The sequence below is a fragment of the Diospyros lotus genome, chromosome 7 (assembly GCF_014633365.1).
Source record: "Diospyros lotus cultivar Yz01 chromosome 7, ASM1463336v1, whole genome shotgun sequence".
NCBI lineage: Eukaryota > Viridiplantae > Streptophyta > Magnoliopsida > Ericales > Ebenaceae > Diospyros > Diospyros lotus.
This window is the reverse complement of record NC_068344.1, coordinates 26679787-26704921: the sequence shown is the minus strand read 5'-3', so window position 1 is coordinate 26704921 and position 25135 is coordinate 26679787. Positions and strand designations below refer to the sequence as shown.

The following is a 25135-nucleotide window of genomic DNA, read 5'->3' as shown; positions in this document are numbered from 1 at the left end:
GTAATGGTAATTGTTGAAGAAGCTATCAAAGTTCCACTGACAGAAAAATCTGCTGGAAGTTAAAGATACCACAATTGAGGATACCTCTACTAAAGAGAAAGAAGACATTGGGAAGATGGTGGGGAAATTCTTTGTGGAAGGAAACGAGACTTTTGCTGCTTTGATAGTTCTCATTTCCATTGGAAAGCAGCAACATCGAACCAAATTTCGACCTACAAAGCAATTTGACTTACTCTCTACAGTTAGAGAGATTATAGTGGAAGGTGTGATAGGTAAAATGGAATTAATTTTGAGAGCAACAAGGAATGGGTGGATGGCTGGAATAGAGGCTGCAGCGAATCATGATACTGCTGTTCTCGGAGGAAAAGACATGGCAAGACAAAAGAAAAGAAAAGTGAGAGATAAGAACAAGAAAAGGCAAAGAAGAAAACAAATTATTAAGACTGGAATTGGTTGAATAATAGGGTTAACAGCAGCCAATTCTTGGGGACGAGAATTGTTTGAAGGGGTGGGGATTGTCATGACCCCAAGGAACCCCAAGGATATATTAGTAATACATGTCGTGTTTTCCTTATTAGTTGTATTTTCTGTTGTTGTTAGCATTTTCAATTGTAAGCCTATAAATAGGCTTGAGTAGTTAGAGGAGGAGGCTTAATGAATGATTTGAATCTCAATTCCCTCTCTCAATACTCTCCCACGGCTTCTCTCTCTCCCCCTCAGTTCTGTTCTGTTCTTCCTTGCCCTCTTCTTTGCTCTATCTTCCTCCAACTCTTATCCAAATTCCTTCCTAGACCCTAGCTAAACCTAGGGTCATGACAATAGGTCTTATTTTCCCCTACAACCACATCCCCACATAATGTGGAAGCTAACATAACAAATATCCCATTTTTCAGGACTGCCTTCATACATACAAGTGATCCCCTAGCTACCTTGAGAACATCACCATGACCACTATAACTATAGCCATTCTTAGCTAGTTCCCCTAGGGAAATCAGGTTCTTTTTAAGTTTGGGTCATATCTCACTGATGACAGGGTCCTTACTAACCCATCAAACATCTTAAGCTTAATGTCCCCAATTCCCTTTATGCTACACTCTTGGTTATTCCCTAACAAAACTTTCCCCCCACCAATGTCTCTATAATTCAAGAACCATTCTCTATGGGGTGACATATCGAAAGAACAACCAGAATCCAATACCCACACCTCTCTATGCGAATGACTTGATACCACAAGTGCATCCGAGCTATCATAGTCAAACTCATATATAGAGTTTGAGAATTCTTATTTACCTTTATCTAAAAATTCTTGCTTTTTCTTTGGGCAATATCTCTTTATATGCCCTTCCTCATGGCAGTGAAAACATCCAAGGTTTCTCCTACCACTTCTTGACTTTGATTGAGCCTACCCCTTAGCCTTAGGATCTCTCTTTTCAGACCTATATCTAGTTGTAAGGGCATCCCCAACAAATTTCTTCATCTCCACTTTCTACTGCAGCTCTTTAGAGTTAAGAGCACCTATAACATCCTCTAAGGATATGGTGTCCCTACCATGCTTTAGAATGTCCACAAAATGCTCATATGAGTTAGGTAATGAATGCAACAGAATTAGGGCCTTATCCTCCTCTTCATATGATATATTTAGGTTTTCCAAATCAAACATAATTTGTTAAAATCATCAATATGGTTTTGGAGCTTTTGCCCTTCTTGCATTTTGAAAGTAAAGAATTTAGCTTTCAAATATAACCTACTCAAGCAAAGCATAGGGAATTCCACTACAAGAAAAATCAGTTTTAGTGACGGAAAAATCCGTCACTAAAACTGAAAATTCCGTCACTAAATTTTTTAGTGACGGGTAAGGAATCTGTCACTAAAGTGGGCGTCACTAAATTTTAGTGATGGATTTTTAGATCCCGTCACAGATTTGTGACATGTAACTAATCTGTGACAGGGACACGTCCTGTCACAGATCAGTGACGGGGTTGCAGAGCCGTCATAGATCTATGACGGGAATTCCCCGTCACAAATCCTTTTAAAAAATTAAAAAATAAATAAAAATTTAAAATTAATTTTTAAATCAAAAATAAAAATTTAATAAATAACAAGAAACCTTTTTAAAAATTTAAATTATATATATAATAAATAAAAATTTTAAATTAATTATAGAAATAATTAAAAATTTACATTAAAAAGAAAATATTAAAAATTTAAAATTGAAAACTTTTACTGTTTTAAATAAAAAAATAGTATTTATTAATATAATTACATAACAAAATAAGATACATTTATACTATGGCTACTAAATAACAATCAATAAATTTTACATTTTAATTTTTAAATGTAACAAATAATATAAACAATTAAACTAACTACACAAAATAACTAAAATTAAACTAACACAAAATAACAAACTTTAAACAATTAAACTAAACAAAACTAACAACACAAAATAACTAAAATTAAACTAACAAAAAATAACTAACTTTAAACAATTAAACTAAACTAAACTAACAATACAGAATAATTAAAATTAAACTAACATAAAATAACTATTAACTGAATAATAAAACTAACTTTAAATTAAATTATCTCCAAAAGATTGAAAAAACGATAGTAATGGCACAGAGGCGACACCGACGAGAGGCAGTAGCGGACGAAGAAAATAGCGCGAAGAGAGAAGGGGGAGAAGAGAGAAATCGCAGAGGGAGATGGAGAAGAAGAAAACAGTGCGGAGGGAGATGTGAGAGAAGAAGAAATTGCAGAGGAAATTGGGGAAGAAGAAAACAACGCGGGGAGAAGAGAGGGAGGGAAGGATTTTAAAGTTGTTGTTTAGTGACGAGGCTGATAGCCCGTCACTAAATCTGTGACGGGGGCTGACATCCCCGTCACTAAATAGCGAGTTTAGTGACTGGGATATCAGCCCCCGTCACTAAATTTGTGACGGGACTGACAACCCGTCACTAAATCTGTGACGGGGGCTAATAGCCCCGTCACTAAACAGCGAGTTTAGTGACGGGGCAGTCAACCCCTGTCACTAAATTTGTGATGGGGCTGACAGCCCGTCACTAATTCTGTGACGGGGGCTGAAAGCCCCATCACTAAACAGCGAGTTTAGTGACGGGAGCTAACTGCCCCGTCGCTAAACAGCGAGTTTAGTGACGGGGTTGTCAGCCCCGTCACTAAATTTGTGACGAGGGCTGACTGCCCCGTCACTAAACAGCGAATTTAGTGACGGGGGCATACAGCCCCGTCACTAAATTTTAAATTTTATGTAAAAATAACCTTAAATTTTTTAGTGACGGGTGTCTGTCACTAAATCCGTCACTAATTTGTGACGGGTATGTTCCCGTCACAAAATCCGTCACTAAATTTAAATTTTCTTGTAGTGTTAGTCATATAGAGACTTTCTAACTTAGACCACAATGCCTCAATAGTTTCCATCTTAGACATTGCAGTTAGGACTTTGTCCCCTAGACTCAAGATTAGGGTATTAAAGGTCTTTTCACAGATTTCTTGCCTACAACTATTTGCTTCTAATTTATGTTCAGTAGTAGTCGTTTCAAGTAATGGCTTTTGGGGTTCTAAGGCTTCTTTTAACCCTAGGTTTCCCATCAAGGCTTTCATCTTTATCCTCCAAAGTTGTTAGGGCTATCAAACTTTTCAATGTTGTACCGGGCAACAGGGGTTGCAGAAGCCATAGCAGATAAATATTCTATAGGTTTCTAACGATTCTTGATTGAGTGACCCAGCTCTGATACTAGATTGTTAAAACTGAGAGTATTGTTGGTACACAATAATCACAATATCTCACTCAATCACAAAACATACACAATCAGAAAGTAAATGAAAGACAGAATTGAAATACAGAAAAGAAAGATCAAACCACAATCTTGCACGTTGATTTTTACCCTGTGTCATGCCACGGAAATGGCACTACATCCAACAACTCCTCCGAGAGAAAAATCCACTAAGAATGAAAGAATCAGTACAATGGAGTCATTCACCCTCTTATAAAACTCGAGTACAATTCTCACAAAAGAATCCAAGAACTATTCTTCTCATAGCTCTCTCTGTTTTTCACTACACTCGTACACTAGAGAATAGTATGATTGTTTGATTGATGATCACAATCGATCCCCTGCCCTCATATTTATAGACTATGGGGTGGACCAACCTAGGGATATAACCGACTCTATAAAAGTCTAAACTACCCCTAGTATATCCAGTTAATTACAGAAATGCCCTGCACACTAACTGTCACTCGAACATCATCCTTGACTCCTCTGATTTCTTCTAAGCTTCCAGCACACTTAACTCGAGCAAAACATCAACAATATATATAGATGGAGAGAGAGAGAGAGAGAGAGAGGGCTGCGATTGTGATAAACCCTAAACTAGACAGTGCATATGAGCAGACAGAAGGGACGGGAATATGAAGGAGAGTGAGTATGAAAAGGTAAATGAAGGAGGGGAGAGAGAAAAAATGATCATAGAGAGAGGGGAGAGAAAATATCTTTAGTGAAAATCTTTTATTTATTATTATTTTTTATCCACTTTTAAGGTTTGTATTTATATGGTTCGTCTAAAATTTAATGTTTATTATATAATTACGTGATGCATTTAATTCTATTTTTTATTTTATATTATAGTTTTAATTATTATATATTTATTCGTTTAATAAAAATACATTTCAGTGTAATCGCGGTCCGACCATTGAACCATGAAACTCTTCCCTTTCCAGTTTGACACCGCAGTCCGTTTTCAGAACATTGGTTTAGATCACAATAAGAAGCTTTATAAGCTTCAAAAGGTGCTTTATTCTAATTTAAATGATACTGAATTAGAAAAATTGAATATCATACAAACTTCCAAGGACTTCTTACCCTGAAAAATGACTGAAGCTTCAACTTCTGAAACTTGTTTAATCCTACTTAAGTTATAGCATAAAATCCAATCACATCATCTGAGATGTAGTGCAAAACCATGTTTGTACGTCATGATTGTGATACTATTCTTTTATCTTCTATCCTTGAAATGCCCACAAAGGCATCTTATGTATACATAACATAAGTGCAGATGTTGTTGACTCAGCGAGATTTAAGTTTTGTTGGTTATACCTACAAGAACTTTGAGGCTGTCAAAGGGTTACGCAAGTCTTCTGGTATGTGACTTCCGCTTACATTTTTTTATTCTTCCTGCTTTCTTTGTCTTATATTCAATTTTATTTGTCCTACTTCCTATTTTATTCATCAAATATTATTTGTTTCCTAACATCTTTACCAGACATTATTGTGGTTTCACATGACGTAAGGTAATGCAGATAACTTATAGCATTTATGTTTAAAAGGGGGTCTAGCTATTGATAGTCAATTAAAAAGAAATTTCATGCTTGGTACTGTTAACTACTGTATTTGTGGCAAAGGAGAGCAGAAGCAAGGGTCAAAGAGGTTGGGTATGGATAGTTAAAAAGATATCTTTCATGTGTGGTACTGTTAACTACTGTATTAGTGAAAAAGGAGAACAGAAGCAAACATTTATAAACTGTTGTAAGCTGAAGTTTTTATGAACTGTTCTTATGTACTGCATATTTGGTACAAAATCCAGTAGGCCTTCACCTAAAACCTGGGTTTTTGTAGAGTTAGGTGCATGTGCAAAATGTTTATGCAAAAACCATAATTGTCCTTTATTAGCCACTTGTCAACTTGAGTGTGGTAGCATTTGCTTCATTGAATAATTGAAGGTGGTGGATTTACTCACTGTATTTTTCTATTTGTTCTAAAAAATGGATGTGATCCCTGATCCTTCCACCAGCAACAAAGGAGAACAAGGGAAAGGGATTCTGCACTAGGCATGAAGCAAGAACTAACATTAAAATTTTAATTTTCAAAACCAACAGTTTTTGCACAATATTGAAACCTGTTGCCCAGAAAAATAACCCAAGAGGGGGGTGAATTGCGTTTTATAAGATATAAAAATTTTCTTTCAAAATTTATTGTTTTCAGAGTTGATTTTAATATGTAGTTTGCTGATGGATGGCTAATAGCAAGTAGTAAAACAATCAAGCACAAGCACACAAGATTTTATATATTTTTGGCTTTAAGAGCCTACATTCTCTCTCTTCAAGTTAAAATTTGAAGGTTCCACTAAATGAATGAGAATAACCCTAGCTTTTGTATTGGAGCTAAAACCTCGTTACAAGTCACTTTGCTAACAAGATTACACTTGTAGTAAATAAAAACCCTCACAAGATAAGACCACCTCACATGCAAGTGAGTTAAGTACAAAATAAACTTACAACCCTTTTATCTCAAGACAAAGAAGAAGGATTTGCAGTAACAATACTTCACACTTGAATGCTTTAAGAAGCCTTTAACACCATCTACTTCGAATGCACAGAGAGTTGAATAAGTGATCCCTTTTTTTTTTATCAGTAAATAAATGTATGCATTGATCAAAATGGACTATACATATACACTAGACATACCCAGGAGGAACACATGAAAAGACCAAGGCTAATGACCCATAGCAAGGGATTCAAAATGAGATAAAACATAAGGATACAAAGAAAAAATGGTCCTGTATACTTGTGTTTTAACCCTACAAATAATGTTGTCCACAGATGGTCTTTGGCCTTCAAAAATGTGCCTATTGCAGGCTGTCCATAAGTAGTAGACTGTGCTAGCTAGGGCTATTCTCTTGGCCATAGGTTGCCAAGAAGATCCTTGACCCTCTTTTTTAATCCATTTTAAAGTGCTAGCAATGGATGACATAGATCGACGGATGCCAATCCAAACTTTAATCTTCCCCCAAATCCCCAAACTCACTGGACATTGGAAAAATAGATGCTGGTGAGATTCATTGCAAGAACCACAAAGCCCGCAACCTCTCTCTATGTCCAGAAAATGCAGGTTGTCCTTTGTAAGCAATCTGGGGTTAGTACTAAGCCATAGAATAAATGCCTGTTTAGGGGGCACTATTGAATTTTGTTGGGAAGAGACGAAGCTCAACCCTTCTCAACCCTTTGAAAATAAACAGACCGATTTCATACACGAATGAATGGACAGAAACAACCAAAAACATACACAGAAACGTAAAACAGATCAAAGCAAAGAACACAAGCGATTTTATCGTGATTCACCCGTTAATGAGGGCTACGTCCACGTTGAGCTCTAAAGAGGAGAGCTCAATGCACTAATCGAAAATGATTACAGCCTCCACAAAACATCACAGTCTCGATACTCTGTACAAGAACAAAAGTACTCTCTAACAGCAAAACTCCATAATCATAGACAAAGATTAGAGGTAACAAAAACCCTAGATGCTGAGAGAAAATGAACAAACCCTATACAGAGCTAATTACAACAAAAGTATCGAGAAGAAACCAAAACACAATCTAATAAGGCATAGGAGGCTGCGACGTCCGAATCTCGAGGAGCCAGTAGAAATAAATAGGCTATTCAACGGCTGAGATGATATCGGTAGAAGACAAAAGAACAACAGGGCGCCAGTAGCATGAAACAGCAAAGAGGGTTGCCGTTTTGGCCCTCCAGCCCATGGGTTCTCGAAGGCCCATGGGCGGTTGCCAAAATGCCATCCACCCCTTGGCCCAATTAGGAACTGGATTGGAGCTTCACAGAAAATGCCAACAAATTCCAAACATCCCCAGCCCAAATTTTCCTGGAACCCTTTGGGCAAAAGTGATTATAAACAGATGACATTTTGATAGTGCTGCCTTAATTCTAGCTCTCAAATAACTGAATAGTTGTTGCCACCGACCCCTCCGAGCAGCACAATGAATCTCTAATTGCAAATATTTTTTTCATTAGAGGAGAGTCATATTTTTTTTAATACTAGTTGTTGAGGGTCTTTTATACTCTTCAGCATTCTATCAGTTGGAGACCACCATGGATGGTCAATTTTGAATTTATGTGCAGTCTTCATTGTCGTGTACCTAGGGTTTCAATAGGAAAATGGAAGAATCCGAGGGAAACAAAACAGAACGCAGGGGGAAAACCAGAAGAAATGAGGGAGATATTCTGACAGAACAGCGAAGGAGGGTGAGATTAGAGAGAAATGAGAGGGAAATCGTGAGAGAATTTCTAGAGGGAAATGACTGAATTCAATAATCCCTTCAAAACATGCCCTCCAAAACAGTCTTCAGTAGCTTTATATAGCTACTCTACAGAAAATAACAAACTAACAGAAAAATATAACTAGAGAAATATACAAGTAAAATAGGCTAATTATTGTTTTAGCCCTCGGAAAACCCTAATGTCCTGACATTCATCAAACTTGGGCCATTTTCAGACTTTGCAAGCAAGAAGAAGCTTTGCAGGTTTAAAGTTAGCTTAAATGGGAGTGGACCAATAAAGAGCTGATCATGCACAATAAAAGACAAGTAAAAGGAAGGAAAAGGAGCATGGAGGTCTTCAGAGTTTCTTTAGACTTTCAGAAAAAAATTGAATAAAAGAGGTGTATAATAGATAAGTAAAATGGCAACAATAAATGACACCTTTAAGAATGGAAAGCAAGGCAGTTTGGAACAGGTTGACACTTGCAGCAAACTGTGTGATCATTTAAGTGAAAGGCATTAATGCCTTAGAGAGATTTACAAGTTTGTCCTTGATGCCAAATGAGGAAATCATCTTTGACAAAAAAAAAATATCATGCAAAAAAGACTTGAAAAGTGATTAGGATGAAGAATGAAATATAGGTTTATGAAGTAAGGTAGATAGCATATTCTTTGAAGATAACTTTTAAAAATGATAGTACTTGGTCAACCAAAATGAAGCATTGGTCGACTTTGGTTGACTAAAGTATAACCTTTGGTCGACCAAACTAGTTCTACTAGAGTGTTCCAAACTACACTAGAGACCATTGGTTGACCAAACGTAATATTTGGTCGACTAAATTGAAGTGCTAATAGAGACTTGAAAAACATACTGCCCTACTTTGGTTGACTACTCAAACTCATTTGATCGACTAGACATGCTAAAAGAATGAATGTTAAGTTATTTTGTGCTTTTAGTCGACCATACACCTACTCTCGTCGACTACATCGAAGAGGCACAAGACAGGCTTACTGCTTAAGTTTGGTCTTTGGGCGACCATATGTAATTTTATCTATATAGAACTTATTGATTTTGTTACACCCCCATCTATGGATTGTGTGATCGACCATTACACTAAGCTAAGAGTTAACATTAACGAAGCCTAAAGTCCTTCCATATTTATATAAGTGAAATAACAAAAAATAACTAAAAATTAAACTATCTCAAATTCAGTCCACTGATAATCCTCTAATCCGAGTCCATGTCTAGCCCCATAATCCTACTCACCTGAAAAATATGCTCAAGAGATTGGTGAGCTTAAAGCCCAGTAAAGGCCACCTCACATAATAGATCAATACCAAAATAAAGAATTTCTTACATATATAATAAAAAAACTCAATTCATAAATATTTGCCAATATTCCCCATGCAACAAGTATCATCACATCATATCAAATGGTATAGCTAACAATTTTCAATGATGTATAAAACATCAAGTAACCAAGGGAACCACAATAATATTCCATAATCATTTCAACCTCATTAAATATCTCAATGGGTAGTATAGCGCTGGATCCAATAAATGTACAAGGGGACTATCAAATAACCAAATTTGTAAGCGTAGAAATAAACTCAAGAATGAATAGGGTTATTTCTATTCCTATTTGATTAGAATAGGATTATTTATATTCCTAATTTTAGTCAGCTTCTTATTACTATTAGGAGTCTTTGTTTTCCTGTTGGATTAGGAGACTGCAGTTAGTTGCTATTTGTCTCCTAGTAGGAGTCTTTTAGGTTTTGATAATAAATATTCTCTTGTGGTGATTAGAAGGTAATGAGAATAATTTTACAGCATACTTAGTGTGCAAGAGATCGAAGGGTTCTCTCTAACGAGCCCTAGTTTCAACATAGGTTGACAGGGATGGAGGTCTTTGAAGGGATTAGCTTTTGATTTAGCTAATCGCCCATGGACTCAATCCGTTAATAAGGACCCATTAAATTCCTTGGGATCCACCCCTAACTACTCGGTGGAGTGTAAACAAAATAATCACTTCATCTCCTCTCATTGAGAAACTAAAATTTCCATGGCATTAAATAGATACCCGAATTTCAGTTGGCAAAGTAACCCCTGGACTTTCCCTCTTGTTCCAACATTTTAAAACAACATGCTAACACCATCAATAATCTTTTCAAAACAATTTTTTTTCAAATCCCCTTTCTTAATTTGTTTTCAAATCAATTGTTCAAGAATATATATCAAGTAACGAAACTGAGTTCATTCATTATATCAAAATAATTTTTCAACATGGATGCGATTGATTTTCAAAGCATACTAGTGCAAGAATAACCACTCACTCAATCCCTTTGTAGAGAAAATCCACAATTGTCCAAACTTTGCTTCTCATCAATTATCATAGCTCAAAGTTTAATGATTTAAAACTCCTCTAAACTTGTATTTATAAGCCCCTTAGGTTTTATCCAACTCCCATTTGGTTTTAGATTCAATTTGCCCTTTTATTTCTAATTCCAAATCCTAACCAGCTAATACAAAAGTTTTTCTTATTTATACTCAAAATTTAAATTATCAATCCTAATCCCTTTTCAGCAAGGAATTAGTTTATATCCAAACTTTAGACGAATAATTTTCTCTTCTACAAGGAATTGATTCGTTTCCAATTCCTTAATTAATCCTAATCATAATCCTTTTCCTTATCCTTCTCAATTGATATTAAGATAATATCCATTTATGTTTTTGATTTATCTCTCAATTATCCCTTCTAGTTGAACCTAATTCTTCTCAAATTCTCTTTCAATAATATACATTATATATATATATATTTCATTATGATTTTTCTTTATCAAGTTTAATTCAAAATTCCAGCCCCGTTAAAATCTCTCCACAACTAGGATAATCCCTCTTATCTCAATCTCCATTTAGAATCCGAACTCAAATTCAATTTCTTTGAAACTTTAAATTATCCTAATCTAGAATGGTTTTAGAAAATCCTATTTCCTCTTGGTTTTGGTTTCCCTCTTATTTGTCTCCTTGTTACAATTGAGGGTTGGTCAACTAGGTTATCCATTTTGGTCGACCAGACAAAAGTTCTTTTTGACAAACTTTAAAATTTTAAGAGATTTCTGTTTTGAAAAAGTGATTGTCCATTTTATCATGCTGATTTTGTGGATCAAACAAAAATAATTTGCTTTTATTGAAAGATGATTCAAAAATAAAGAACAACAAATTTTGTTATCTCAAAACTTATTCAATTGTACCCTTGAGGTTAACAAAACCAAATGCAAATCATGAAACCAGCAACTTGCAGGATTACATATCCTTATAAACAGCCAAAGAACACAATGTTACTTAGAGTCAAACAAACTCTTCTTTATTTGTTACTTTCCTCTTCCCTAGTGGTTGGTCTTTAAGACGGAACAACATTAAGTAATCTCCTTTTTACTAGATGACAAAAGTGTGAGTTCTAATGCTGGAAAGCTGCTTAAATGTAAAATATCTGACTCCAGAAAAAGTAAAGTGACACAGAAAGCCATGTGTTGCTGGAGCACTCATACTTTTGGCTTTCCCTTTCATTCTTATTTACAAATCAGGCTTAGTCTGCTGGAAGCACTTGCAATGTTTTGGCTGAGCTTGTTGGCTTGTTACTCGCCAGCAATGATTGCAGAACCAAATCCTTTCCTTGCTTCCTAGTAAAGTGAACTTAATTGCTGAACTTCCTTCAAATGGATGAATGTTATGCCATCAGACATGGGAACCTTCAAAGATCCAATCAGGATAGAAGCTCTTGTACTTGGATACTGCAGTTCCCATCCATAATTTCCCTTTACTAGCGTATCTCCATAATCGATTTCCAACAAGAGCTTGGTAGCGTATCTCCAGCTCCCTAGTTCCCAAGCCACCCTTTGGAAACATAGTGTAGATAGTATTAGTATCCCAATCAACCAAATGATCCTTGACTTCATCGCTGATTTGGCTCCAAAGTAAAATTCTTTACTATTTCTGAACTCTTTTGGCCACCAATAAAGGAATATTAAAATTATAGAGGTTAAAGTTTCTAGTAGCAAAGGTAAGCCTATCCCTTCTGGATGCGTATATGTCTCTTCCATCTGTGACATGACTACCAGGCACAGGTTTTACCTTAAAGAAGAACCCAAGGGGAATAAATAGAGAGCAGTCATACATTTTCCACCACATTATAGAAGCAAAAGCCTTATTGGTTAAACACTTCTTGCACTTGAATCAAAGATGACTCGCCTAGATCTACCTTCAGACTTCAAACAACTCTAAAGCACAAAACCCCAAGTTGGTGAGGCAAGGCTACAGAAAAACACGATGGTATCATTTTACACACAATAAGTGGCACACTGTCGAAATGGCATTTCCTTGCTCTCAGTGTGGAGGACACCATTTCACATGATGACCTTTCTGCTTGAAGATTATATGATTCTGACTGTTTTTCTTGCCATGGTTTTCTTTGTTTTGAAATATTTACACTTTTTCTCTGGAAAAGGATGAGGGAAGAGAAATGATTTTTTCTTTTAGTTGGTGCATTAATGCATTCAATGACATAATGAGATCAGGTTGAAACTCCTAATTAACATGATAATAGGATTGTGCAATATCCATGCAAATTTCTCATTTGCTCATAGGATAGCCTCACATTGAACAACTGGTTAGCAATTAGAACTACATCAAGGATCTGCTTGGCCTATGGGAAAGCATTTGAAGAACCAAAATCACCTTTAGAATAACTTCCTTCAATCATCATGCTTCTCTCAGTAGACTAATCAACGTAAATCTCTCTCTCTCTGAATTTTAAACTATACTGGTATTCATTATCATTAGACACCATGCAATGTGCCTATCTAGGGTGATTTCTGTGACAGATCTTCAGTCATTGTCTTCTCCTTGCAGATAAAAAGGGGAGCACGTCACCGCCACGGTCATCTATTGATTCTGTTTTCAGTAATGAATTCTGACTCTATGCTCACATGTTTATATGCTTTTTTGTGAAAATAATTTGGAGCTATATCTTCCTGATTTTATAATATTACCTTCTCTAGGTGATTCTGGAGTGGACTACTCTGCCAGGTACTCAACTGATGGGGCGGACATGCTTGTCCGTGCTTCTTCAATGGATAATATAGCCGAGGGATGAGTGGTCCACACTTTGCCTTGCGACATGATGTTGACAACCTCTCCTTATGGAGATGGTGGGTAGTGTCTACATCTGTTTATCGTAGTTTGTCCTCATTGCATCTTCGTCATAGTTTGACTAAGCTGCCATATGTGTTTTGCAGAAACCTCGCGAATATGCATTGTACAGTAATATTGGAAGAACTCCAGGCGAGTACTTCATCACATCGTTTGGTAATAATGGCTGTAATTAATAACTGAAATTTTTGTATGCTTTAGAGAGTTTTAGCAGAGTATCATCAAAGTCCATCCCAGCTACCCAGGTTGGCATTGGTAAACATGCCTACGCTAGTGGCAGTTTATGGCTTTTCACCCATTTTCTCTTCCCATTTCATAAAAAATGCAAAACAGGTAAATCATAAGAGCATCAACTACTAGCATTGAATCGAATGTTAAACCACGGTTGGTTGTCCAGACTGAAAACTAGGGCAGTTGTCTTCAGAGAGAGATGCCGAAATGTTATATGGAATTTAGCTCTCTCTGATGTGTTTGGTCTGCATCAGCTGTCTGCATTGCATGTGCGGAAGCTTGCAACTTAGCTATATGTGTTGGTAGTTAAATTTTTCCAGATTTAGTAATGGTTTTGTTAAATTTTTCTAATTATCTCATATTAGTATTATAGCATTGGTAGTTAAAATTTTTTTCCTGAATTTAGCCCATGTCAGTTTTACTGTCTTTTATTTTTGGCTGAGTTCATGTCAGTTTTTCATTTTCTGCTTGATCAATTTGTTCATTTTGTCGGTTAGTGTCGATGTCTCATATAGAGTAGAGGTGTAAAACCGCTCAGACCACCCGTGCTGGATCGAGGGTGCCCGATGCCAGACGGTGCGGGCTGCCCTCACATGGTTTACCAAGGAGGGTGCGGGACTTCTCCCTAGTCTCCCCACCCACTATATAAATATAAATAGATGTCCATCTTAGTTGGGTCTCTCTTCTCTCTTGTACAGTCCTTGTCTTTCACACTCTAAATTCTCTTTTATTCTCTTGCGGTGTTTGTTAACCAATATAAGAGGGAAAAAGAGTCAGATATAAAAAGTATTTTAAATATTTGATCTTTTTAACGTGTTTGTTAAATTTATTCGATGATCATTAAAAAAGAAATCACGTGACTTTTGATGTTAATTTTTTAAAATATATTTATCTTTATCTTCCTTCAAGATAAGCATATATTGATTTTTATAGATAAGAGAAAATAACTTTTGTGTCCTCTAATATATTTTAAAAAAATTAATAAATAGGTTGATAAAAATTTCAGAATACTTCTCAATCTTATCTTGATTATTTCATATTTTGATCCGAAAAGTATTCCAATATTATCTTGATATTCTCTTATTTTGTTCATTTTAACAAAATAAGATCAATTATAAAAGAATTTTATTTTAATATTAAAACACTAATAAAACTTTAAATCTCAACTTCTCAATAGTTGTTGCAACCTGGGGAGTATAAAAATGTTATAATGTCGTTACTTAGTAGTTGCACATTATTTAATAATCGGTTTGTACACTTCTATGTAGTTTTAAATTTCAAATGTCTAATTTGTAAATGATTATTATTAAACATTAAGTTAGTTGAAATCTACATATGAAATTATTCAGTGCTGGCGAATGAAGACCCAGTAGTTGAAGATTGATGACGATGATTAAATTTTTTAGTTGGGATAATAATATTCATTGCCAATTTATTCTTTTAAGTGTATTAGTGCAAAATGTGATCATTATTCAGTATATGAAATTGTATTCTGTAATCGTGTGAATGTTTTTCAATAAAATTGTCAAAACTCTATTCAAAATTTAAATTTTTTTTTTTTTTTAACTCAAAACAAAGGACTAAATGGCTGGATTTAGGTCACATGTTCGAAATCAACTTGAAAAAGAAGTGCTGACCAGAGAATATCTATTTGACATATTAAATTAGAAATGTTAATTGATTACCATACCATGCTTAGTTGCAAGTAGCTATCTCAACCAAGGTTGTCAATTTCGTTTCGGCTACTGTTTTGAATTTCTTATTGGAATGAGATATAGAGCATTTTGACATTTTGTTTTAGAATTATATATATGTATAATTGGTGTTTTTGGTAAAAAAAAAAATAAATCGCAAGGACTCGTAAGATTATTTTCAAACCACACTAGATGTCTTGTCCAATGACTCGAAACTCAACAAATTTAAATGTATTTTCAAACCATAGTGGCGTTGCTTATGCTAGTGCTTTTTTCATGAGTTGCTAAATTGTTGGGAAAACTATAATATTGTGTTCGATATTTTTTGACACAAAAAGCAATTGAAAATGTTCATATTAAAAAATATCAAATTCAAAACACACCCACATTTCTAATATATGATTCAAATCATATTAGTTATAGAAAAAGTAGCCAATAATAATATCTTAATAGAGCCCAAATTAGTACTATTTTCTCAAACTAAATTCATTTTGTTAAAACTAGTGCAAAATATTCACGTGAATCATATTTAATAAAAGGTTCATTACCTTTAGGGCTAATTACCAAATAAGTACTCACTCTTGACCCCTTTTTTTAATTTTAAAACAAACTTTTATTTTCATCAAAACCCACTACCATCTTTATAAATTGATTCAAGTCTATCACTATTATTGCTAGTCACTTTGGGTTACTAAGCATTCACATGTACATTCTCACTTGTAAAGACTAAATAAATTCGTTTGAATTAGTTGGCTGAAGTTAGTTAGAAATTAAGTTTAGATTGATTAAAACTAAATGCTAAGTTTCAGTGCTAAAAAGAAATTTAGTTTCTAATTAACTTCTGATTAACTATAATTATTATTTAGACACGTTAAATTATACAATCATGACTTAATGACTTAAAGTGACGGACACTAACTCTGTAATGATTTAAAGCGACTTACAAAAGTGGCAGTGGGTATTGATGAAAATAAAAAAATATTTTAGAATAAAAAAAATCAGTCAAAATTAATATTTATTCAATAATTAACCCTTATTTTTAACCTAATTTTAGTTTAGTTAACGTAGTTTGTGACAAAATAGAGCACAATTTCCCAAAGTAAAATTGGAGATCATATTTGTCTTGAAGCTGCAGGGTGCACCAACGAGTGACAACCACTGAAATTTGTAGGAGATTTGCTGATTTGGGCATTAAGCCCAAACAACTAGCGGCGCTCGTCACTTGTGAAATGCGGGCCGCAAACTCTAGGCTAAGTAAGAAACAACGTATAAAACAAGTATTATATCTATATGGAAGAAATCAACGAACTGCGGGAGGAGAGTCGTTGAGTCACTGCTCCCATGGCGTCTCTTTTAAGTCCATCTCTCTCTGTTCCTCCTCCTCGCAACAAGGTAAAACGATCGCTTCTCACACAAACATATATGTATTCGAGATTGAGTGAAAGACTTGGTTCGTCGATTGACTGATGATTTTTTTCTGAATCTTGATTAGATTATACAATACAGGCATGTGTTTTGATTGTGCAAATACACTAGGTGATAGTTCTGCTTGTGAATCTTAATTGGATCGTATAGGCATGCGTTTCGTGTTAGGTGATAGTTCGCGGAGGATGAACTTGCCGAGAAAACGTGGTTGAAGAAACTGGGGTGGAGCCATGGAAGTATTCATCTGATCTCCTCAAATTGCAGAAGGGAAGGAGAGCAGGAAGAAAATGACTGTTGTTTGATTTGAGGGGAAAGATGAAAAAAAATAATAATAATAGAGCAACTATGATTTTAGAAAAGAAAAATGGATATGATTAAAGGGAGGAGGAAATAGTCTTCCTTTCTTTTTCTTTGTGATTTTCTTTTCTTTTCCTCTTTCCTTCCCAAAAGTTGCAGCTTTCACTTCTTCAAGTGAGCTAAGGCAAGACCTTGGCTTCATTTCTAAGATTTTGTAGCTTTGGAGATAGTAATTGAAGATCTAGTGGATAGCTCGTTTTGTTTTGTGGTATGGCCTGCTATGGGACAACATAATGGAAAATGTCTCTGATCCACCATGGATATGTATAGTGTCTTCTTTGATTTTGTACAAGTTACAAATTAAGTAAATTTTATTTTTAACGACAACACTGTTAGGAGTTATCCTAATTTACTACAGTTTATCTCTGTATTGTTTGATGAGGCGACTGGAATGTTTTAGGTGAATTCTGTTAGTGCCAGCACAATAGCTGCAAAAACACCTCCAGCCGGAAATTTTCAGCCTACTGCGAGAAATGGTAGAAATTATGGGTGTCGTTGGATGATAAAAGCTAATATGTCTGCTGGAGCAGATGTGCTTGAAAAAGATTCTGTTAGTGCTGAATCTGTTGATGATGCAAATGGTATTCTTCTCTCATTTTCCACTTCATTGATTAGTTTTTGTTTTGTCATTTCTTGTTCCATGTTGAATGAGAGCTAAGTGCGATGTAACTGTTGATTGCCCTGCCCCTGAATTTTTGGAAGTTGGAAAACAGACTGGTATGTATCTGTTCTAGTTGGATATGGCTGGGCTGTATTCTTAGATATACACTGTGTGAAAATGTGAACGATAATCACTAAGAATGTTCGTTTACTCTTTGATCTTGTTGAAGATGTCTTCTTTCGATCATGAGAATTGTGTACTTGAAATAGACATACCCTCTTTTGATGAAAAGACTAAAAAATGGCTTATATCTCCACCTTAATTTCACAAGAAAAACATAACACTATTTTGTTTAAATGACTTATGTCAAATTGGCGTGTGAAACATCAGTACCATTAAATTTATTCAATCATTTTCTATTAAATAAAGAAGGTAAGGACCTGAGACTCTTCCTTTTCTCCTCATATTTCTCTCTTCTTCTTTTTATGCAAAAGAATTTACGAGACATGCACGCATGTACAAGTTCTCAGTGGATTAAGAGAGAGAAAAAGGGAGAGTTAGATGCTGTCATCTACTTCATATAGAATTGCAATTTTCAATTTTGCCTAGTTTTATATTTTTTCTTATATTTTAAGTAGAAGATGACTAAAAGGTCAAAGGTAAAGGCTCAAGTAATTGAAACAGTCTCTTTGAAGAAAGCAATGTAAAACCTGCTAAAAAATGCCCCCTTCCCCACCCCCACAAAGTGACTAGCCTCTCAACACTCCTGCCCCAGTGCAGATTAAGCTAAAGACCAGAGTCTTCTAGCTTGTATAGGACTATAGGAGCACAAATGTAGTTATTAAAAACACTTTTGCTGATTCCGCTGCAGATTATGGAGTTGTTAGCATGCACCATGTGGGAATACTATGCGAAAACCTTGAAAGGTCACTTGAATTCTACCAGAATGTGCTCGGTATGCCAACTTTTCCTTTAACCTCATGTATTAAAAGACTTCTAAATCATTTCTTCCGTATGATTTTTAACCTAGATTTTAAGATCAGGTCTGAAGATAAATGAGGCAAGGCCAGATGATAAGCTACCTTACAGGGGTGCTTGGCTGTGGGTGGGATCTGAGATGATACATCTCATGGAGCTTCCAAATCCTGACCCCTTGACCGGTAGACCTCAGCATGGAGGCAGAGATCGTCATACCTGTATCGCCATCGGGGACGTATCAAAGCTGAAAGTTATCCTTGATAAAGCCGGTTAGTATCCTCCTCCTGTGGTTGACTGCCCTTTATTTGAATGCGGCCGATGATCTTTAAAGCCTTTTAACTTCTTACATATGTTTCTTTTTCTGTTACAGGCATTCCCTACACGCTGAGCCGCTCTGGGAGGCCAGCCATCTTCACGCGAGACCCAGACGCCAATGCGTTAGAATTTACTCAAGTGTAGGCATCTGCCCTTCTCAACAGACAAATAATGTATATATAATCATCTCCTATAATACAAGGATCTTGCCTTTTTTTTTTTTTTCTTTTAAGGCCAATGTTGAAATCTGCAATAGGAAAAGAACATGAAATTGAGGAGTCCGATGTGTTGGATTTGCTGTGTGTACCGATATTGCTGACTAGAAATTTCTCACTAGTAAGCAAAAATGGTAACAATCTAGCATCGAATGAGAGAAATTGGTTTGCATTTTGGTTTATAGTGAGGAAGCACGGTACATTCAGTTAACGGCAAATCATCAACAGTTAACTGGAAGAGGAACTTCCATGTTTCATCATCCAAATAAATGCTAACTTTACAATTTGTTCATAGGCAGAGCACGTATCTACAATTAACAAGTAGAGTTACTAATAAGTACAGTACACTTGCAGATGAAGGTACATCAGCATTGCCATTGCTGATAAATACCATTATTGCAATACTGTTATTGCAACAATTTACTAGTGAAGTGCACCATGAATGCTTGAAATCCTGATCTGAAACCTACTCCCTGAACTAAAATGCTGGATTCGAATGCAAGTGGCTCAGACATTCGGGGACCTTACCTGTGACCTCCACTCTTGTATGGCGGAACGTAATGTATGGTTTGGAATAAGTGCGGCATGTGGCAGCCTGAGCTTTGATACTGGCGATATATTATGTCTCTCAAGCCATGTCTTGATTGCTCTATGTTCATATGTAAAACCATCGGCAGCAATGTGTGGATCATCCATCACTTCCTGCATTAGCCATAGCATACAGAGAGTACATATATGGGGGACAAGCTATATATAAAGAACCGAATAGCATGAATCACAGGAACTTATGGAGTTTGACCATTTCACCTGAAGAATTGGGCAGAAGTAGTGGCTAGGTGCATCAATACTGTTCCTTTCTGCGCTTAAATAAGCGTCTGCAAAATCGGCAAGGTTTTTCAAAACTGGTAGAACTTCAGTTTCAAGATCCGGCCTATCTCTGCACCGGAGCCTGGAGCATTTCAAGGCAACATGAGCTAGTTCTTGTGCTTCAGCTAGAGGCCAATCTGGTATTGACTTATCCAATATGTCAGACAAGGAGCCATTTGCAATAGCATTTTCTACTGTCAATAAGAGCCCATTAGGTTGCCGGCCAGCCAGTAATTGGAGGACGATGATTCCAAAAGCATACAGATCTGATTTGGGTCGGACAGTTCCAGTTCTTTGATATTCTGGATCCATGTAGTGGAAAGTACCGGCAATGAGTGAATCCCTGTATTCTGTGATGTTGTCAGGCACGGCATCTGAAATGAGTTTCGCCAACCCAGCATCACCAATTTTGCTCACATAATTTCTATCTAAAAAGACATTCCCTGGTTTTAGATCTCGATGAACAATAGGCTCTGGTTTTGAGTTGTGCAAGAATGCAATCCCACAAGCTACTTCAAATGCTATCCGGAAACGAACAAACCAAGGAAGTGGATGCGTGCCACTTCGGCGCAAAATGTGATCCTCTAGGCTTCCATTTTCCATATATTCATATACCAGGCTACCGGTCTCTGGACAAGCTCCAAGCAGCAAAACAATGTTGGGGTGGCGCAATTGGCTGAGAACTTCAATCTGCATGAGATTTACACAGGACGGTACTGAAGCATTTGAGAATTAGACTATAGAAAGAGAGGAATCATTCAGGGAAGTTGGTAAGTCACAGATCATCCTCAAAGTCAATGTAAGTTTCACAACTGTTGGTGCTATTAGATTGATTATTACTCCCAAGTATGCAGCCACTCACAAAAGAACATTGTTCTAAACACGGCAATTAATACCATTAATTAAAAAAAAATTATCAATGGAACACGTGGCACAATCAGGTCATATGGATGACTAAAAATTCTTCTACATTTGAAACTTCAGAGAAAGTTAAAGAGGTTTATCAAATGATCACGCTTATAAACAAGAAAACCATTAAGAAGGCATTTGAACTCAAATGATGAAAGAAAACAGGTCAAGTAAAGAATGAACCTCTTTGAGAAACTCATCTTTCTTGTCTGATGCATCAGGCTGAAGAACTTTGACAGCTACTGGGGTGTTATCAAGGTTACATCTGTACACTCTCCCATATGATCCTTCACCGATCTTATTACTCTCAGAGAAGAAACCAGTTGCTATCTCTATTTCATTCCTTGTGTACTTCTTGTACCTGTTGTCATTCGAGAAGAGTGAATCAACAATTTTCTTTCTCTCCATAGCTTCTTTGAGGGCTCTCAATTCTGCTATCTGCCTCTCATAAGCCTCTTTAGCAAGCCGGTTTCTTGCTATCTCAATCTCCTTCACAGCTTCCAAATGCTTCTCTTTCTCTTCCGCAGCAACTTTCCTGTAAAATTCTTCTCTTTCCAAGGCAGCATTTACTTGTTTTGCTTCATCAAGGCATTCAGAAGAAAGCATGCAAACCTGTGAAACAAGCACCAATGTTGAAGGACTAGAAATATACTACAAATATATAGTACAATACAATATAAACTAAATTTTTCATTGTGGACGCAGCACTAAAAATCTTGCTTCGTATTCAATGTCAAGTGCACTGACTTACTCAGAATACATTCAGTGGTAGTCATATTAAAATCAGCTAAAATATCACAAAATACGAGACCATCTACGTTTTTCATTGTGAATGTGCCATTAAAAATCTTGCTTCATATTCAAGGTCAGATATCCAGACTCAGCATGCATGCAGTGTGGCAGTCATATTATCGTGAAACTGGTTGAGGAGAGAGAGCACAAAGCTTTGAATCTTTCTTTGGATTTAAAGCTCTTCTTTTTTTTTTTTTCAGAGGAAAGAAATCAGTCTTTATAGGAATTTTGAGGCCTATTGCATGCACCCAGAGTTTACCCCCAGCGCCCACCTGAAGGATAGTGACTGTGGGTCCTAGTCATCATTAAAAAAAAAAATGGAACTTCAGTTTTAATCAAGCATGCACCTTGTTTTGGGCATGGACAAGGTCCTCACAAGCACGATTGTACATGGAAACAGCATTCACTAATTCTAGACGTAGTTGTTCAACTTCAGCTTCCACGTAGGACTGCAGAAAATTAGGCATCCACAAAAGTAAGCACTGATTTGTCATCATTGATAACGATGTGTATAACAAAGAAAGTAATTAACACCTGTCACATCATTATCTTGCTTAACAACTGAATCAAACACTCTTTGTTGGATCTAGATACATCTTTGCATATCTGTAAAAAAGAATCTATCAGGTGGGAAAATAGAAACAAATTCACCTGTTTTGTATCTGTAGAAGCCACAGAATGGCATCCCTGTACTTTATGAACTTCTGGGACATTAATGCCCAAGTTTTGATAATTTACATCTTTAAGTCCAGTGGAATGAGTAGAAGATATCTCTTGTGCAATTGCAAGGGTATTTATGTGACTAAGATCTGCAGATGACGATGTTCCAAGGGCGTCATTAACTTCACTCTCCACTAAGTAACAGGACACGCTCTTTTCCAATTCACTAGCGCTATGAGAACAATGCTCTTTTTGAGGAAACAACCAGTGTCTAGAGCTGCTCTCTGTAAGAGGGACAGAATACGTTAATATGTAAAAGGGAAAAAACATAATTAAGGACTTCATGATTGTCAACCATAAAATGCAAGTTCTTTGACATACCTCTAGCCAATAGAGGGTTGGTAGAACTTTTGATAAGCCTATGTCTTGACACAACATAAATATTGCATGCTTCTGGAGCACGTTGTAGAACTACTGATGGCACACTGGAGCTTTTTGCCTTCCTAAAACTATGTAACAATAAAATTGAGCACCAGTATCAATATGTTACTAACACATAAGAAACTCAAATAAGCAATCAGAGGTCTTGTCAAGAATAACATAGCAAAAGTTAAGGGTGTGATAGCATTTTAACAAAATGCCTAAATGCTTAAGCAAACTTATATGATCAATTTTATAGAATATAGGAGGAACTTTATGAATCCCATTCAAAACTGAGCAGCGAACCCTTGCATTGCATCTCTCCTCACATAGACAATTTAAAAGAAGAAATAAGAGTAATAAGATGAACCAGAATGTACAAATAATACCATCAATTCTGCAATGACCAAAAGTAGGAATACTAGCCATGAAATAAACAACTTATTCTCTATATTGACATACCATGAGATACAACTCGAACTACAAGAGCCCAATACTAAACTTCTTATGCCAGAGACAGTAATATATGAAAGAAGTGCTGATGCAGGGTTGTCGCCTTCTAGCACCAAAGTCTCAATCTAAAAAAAAAAAAAAAAAGTAATGTCAGACAAACAACTCAGTTAGAGCTGAACATAGACAAGAGCAAAGAACAAAGCCACCTTCTTTGTTCTGCACAGTATCTTGAATGGCAAAAATATCTCTTCAGACTTTAGTTTCATGTCCTGGATATACATTTCCACAACATTCCTGTCCAGTTCCTCAATGGGGATGCTGGCTCCGGCTGTAAAATATGAAAACACCCAAATGAGGGCTGATAAGTCAGTAATAAGAATGGTTAGCATTAATAGAAATTGCGGGCTAAATGTTAGAAATTTTTAACAAATAGAGTTCAATATTGTGAAATCTAACTACAAACCAACTAAAAAGGGTTCATGTTCCACTACTTAATATTGAGGAATATATATATATATATATATATAGAAACATTTCTATTTTATTGGGTTCTTCAGCTGCCTGAATGGAGGAAATTTAGGTGTATCACAATTTAGCACTTGATCATCCAACAGACAATACTGAAAAAAGGGAAAATATGTATGTGCGTGCAGATATGTTTATATATATACACTTATATCATCACAATTCAGTATAAGACGCCAAGATTCCATTTGCATATATTGCAAGATCTTTCAGCACCCCCTATGTTTGGAACATGAAGTTAAGGACCCAAAAGAAAATGAATGAAAAAGCTCAACAAGGAGAAGCATATAAAAGAACTGAAAATGAAAATGAGAATGTTCTAAATATTCTGGTTTAGTTACTACCTGTATAAAAATATTGGTAAAAATTTTCTGTGTTCTTCCATTTTCCTTTCCATGAAACTCCTAGCTCTAACCATAGCATCCAGAAAGCAAAAACCCCAATCGGTAAAAGTAAGGGGATGCTCATCTGTCTAATTACCCTAAAAGCTAATAAATTCAAAAGAACATCAACAAGAATACAACACTTACACGTTGATCGCCTCTTAAGTAGATTTAGCTAAATAACTCCATAACCTAAAGTGAAGAAACTGAAAGACACGGGCAAGGATAGATATAGAGTATCAAAATGCATAAAGAGAAAAGAAGAGGATGAATTTACAGGGAGTTGGAATTGAAGTGATGGCAGGCATAACGTGAACTAGGACCAGATGATCGGCTTTAGGCACCAAATTTTCCAAGGCCCAACGCACAGCTCGGCGGCTCCCTTTACCTCCGCGGCTGCCGCCGCCCTTGCCCGTCACGGCCACCGCCACCGCCACCGTCGTCATGGCCGGCGAAGCCCAGCCGCCGGGAGAATGTTAGAGGGTTTGTTTGACTAGCAGATTCATTGGATTTGTGACCTGAGTCGTGGCTGCTTGGGACCGGGGGGACGGGTAGGCAACAACTAAATTGGTTCTATTAAATATAATATTTTTTATTTATTTTTTTAAAATAATTTGACCATACAAATAGTTTGTTTGTTAAAATAGTAAAAAAAAATTATATCAAAATAATATTAAAATATTTTTCAGATTAAGATATGAAATGATCAAAATAAAGTTGGAAAGTATTTTAAAATTTTTATTAAACTGTTTGTTAAACTTTTTAAAATATAATGAAAGAAACATTAGTTATTTTTTTTTATTTGTAAGATTTAAGATAAGTTTATCTGAAAAGAGAGAGAAGATTTTATTTAGAAAAATTTATAAGAAGTCATGTGATTTTTTTTTCAAATGTTATCAGATAAATTTAATAAATATAATAAAAAATATTTTTGTCTAAAATATTTGTTTACATCTTACTTTTTTTTATTTATATCTTAGTTAACAAACACTAACATAGAGACGAATTTTTTAAAAAAGAAATAAGTTAATTT

General features: G+C 35.8%; 3 protein-coding genes across 6 annotated transcripts in view; 2 read left to right on the top strand and 1 right to left on the bottom strand.

Moving 5' to 3' along the window:
* LOC127806425 (uncharacterized) overlaps positions 1-14291 on the top strand; it is a 102749-nt gene extending 88458 nt beyond the window's left edge. Inside the window, exons 11-14 of one of the 2 annotated variants that reach the window (XM_052343713.1) lie at positions 5074-5158; positions 12978-13028; positions 13127-13276; positions 13364-14291. In XM_052343713.1, the coding sequence (XP_052199673.1) occupies positions 5074-5158; positions 12978-13028; positions 13127-13221 (231 nt within the window). In that variant the 3' untranslated portion in view covers positions 13222-13276; positions 13364-14291. Of the gene's footprint in view, positions 1-5073; positions 5159-12977; positions 13029-13126; positions 13277-13363 lie in introns of those variants that run through there. The other variant, XM_052343714.1, reaches the window with a different exon arrangement.
* A 2136-nt stretch (positions 14292-16427) lies between these two features.
* Positions 16428-19173, top strand: LOC127806427 (glyoxylase I 4). Its single transcript, XM_052343716.1, has 5 exons — positions 16428-16594; positions 17385-17565; positions 18457-18540; positions 18629-18832; positions 18934-19173. The coding sequence occupies exons 1-5, from the start codon at positions 16544-16546 to the stop codon at positions 19020-19022; spliced, it is 609 nt and encodes a 202-aa protein (XP_052199676.1). The 5' UTR covers positions 16428-16543; the 3' UTR covers positions 19023-19173.
* A 143-nt stretch (positions 19174-19316) lies between these two features.
* On the bottom strand, positions 19317-24652 carry LOC127806423 (U-box domain-containing protein 34-like). Of its 3 annotated transcripts, none has more exons than XM_052343712.1 (10): positions 24380-24496; positions 24064-24129; positions 23401-23522; positions 23204-23319; positions 22703-22830; positions 22313-22605; positions 22009-22110; positions 21053-21481; positions 19901-20650; positions 19317-19795 (listed from the first exon to the last, which is right to left on the bottom strand). In XM_052343712.1, the coding sequence occupies exons 3-10, from the start codon at positions 23473-23475 to the stop codon at positions 19601-19603; spliced, it is 2088 nt and encodes a 695-aa protein (XP_052199672.1). In that variant the 5' UTR covers positions 23476-23522; positions 24064-24129; positions 24380-24496; the 3' UTR covers positions 19317-19600. The 3 variants fall into 3 exon arrangements, with proteins under 3 accessions (XP_052199672.1, XP_052199671.1, XP_052199670.1); XM_052343711.1 differs by lacking the exon at positions 24380-24496 and adding an exon at positions 24250-24377; XM_052343710.1 differs by lacking the exon at positions 24064-24129 and having other exon boundaries at positions 24380-24652.
* Positions 24653-25135: the final 483 nt, after the last annotated feature.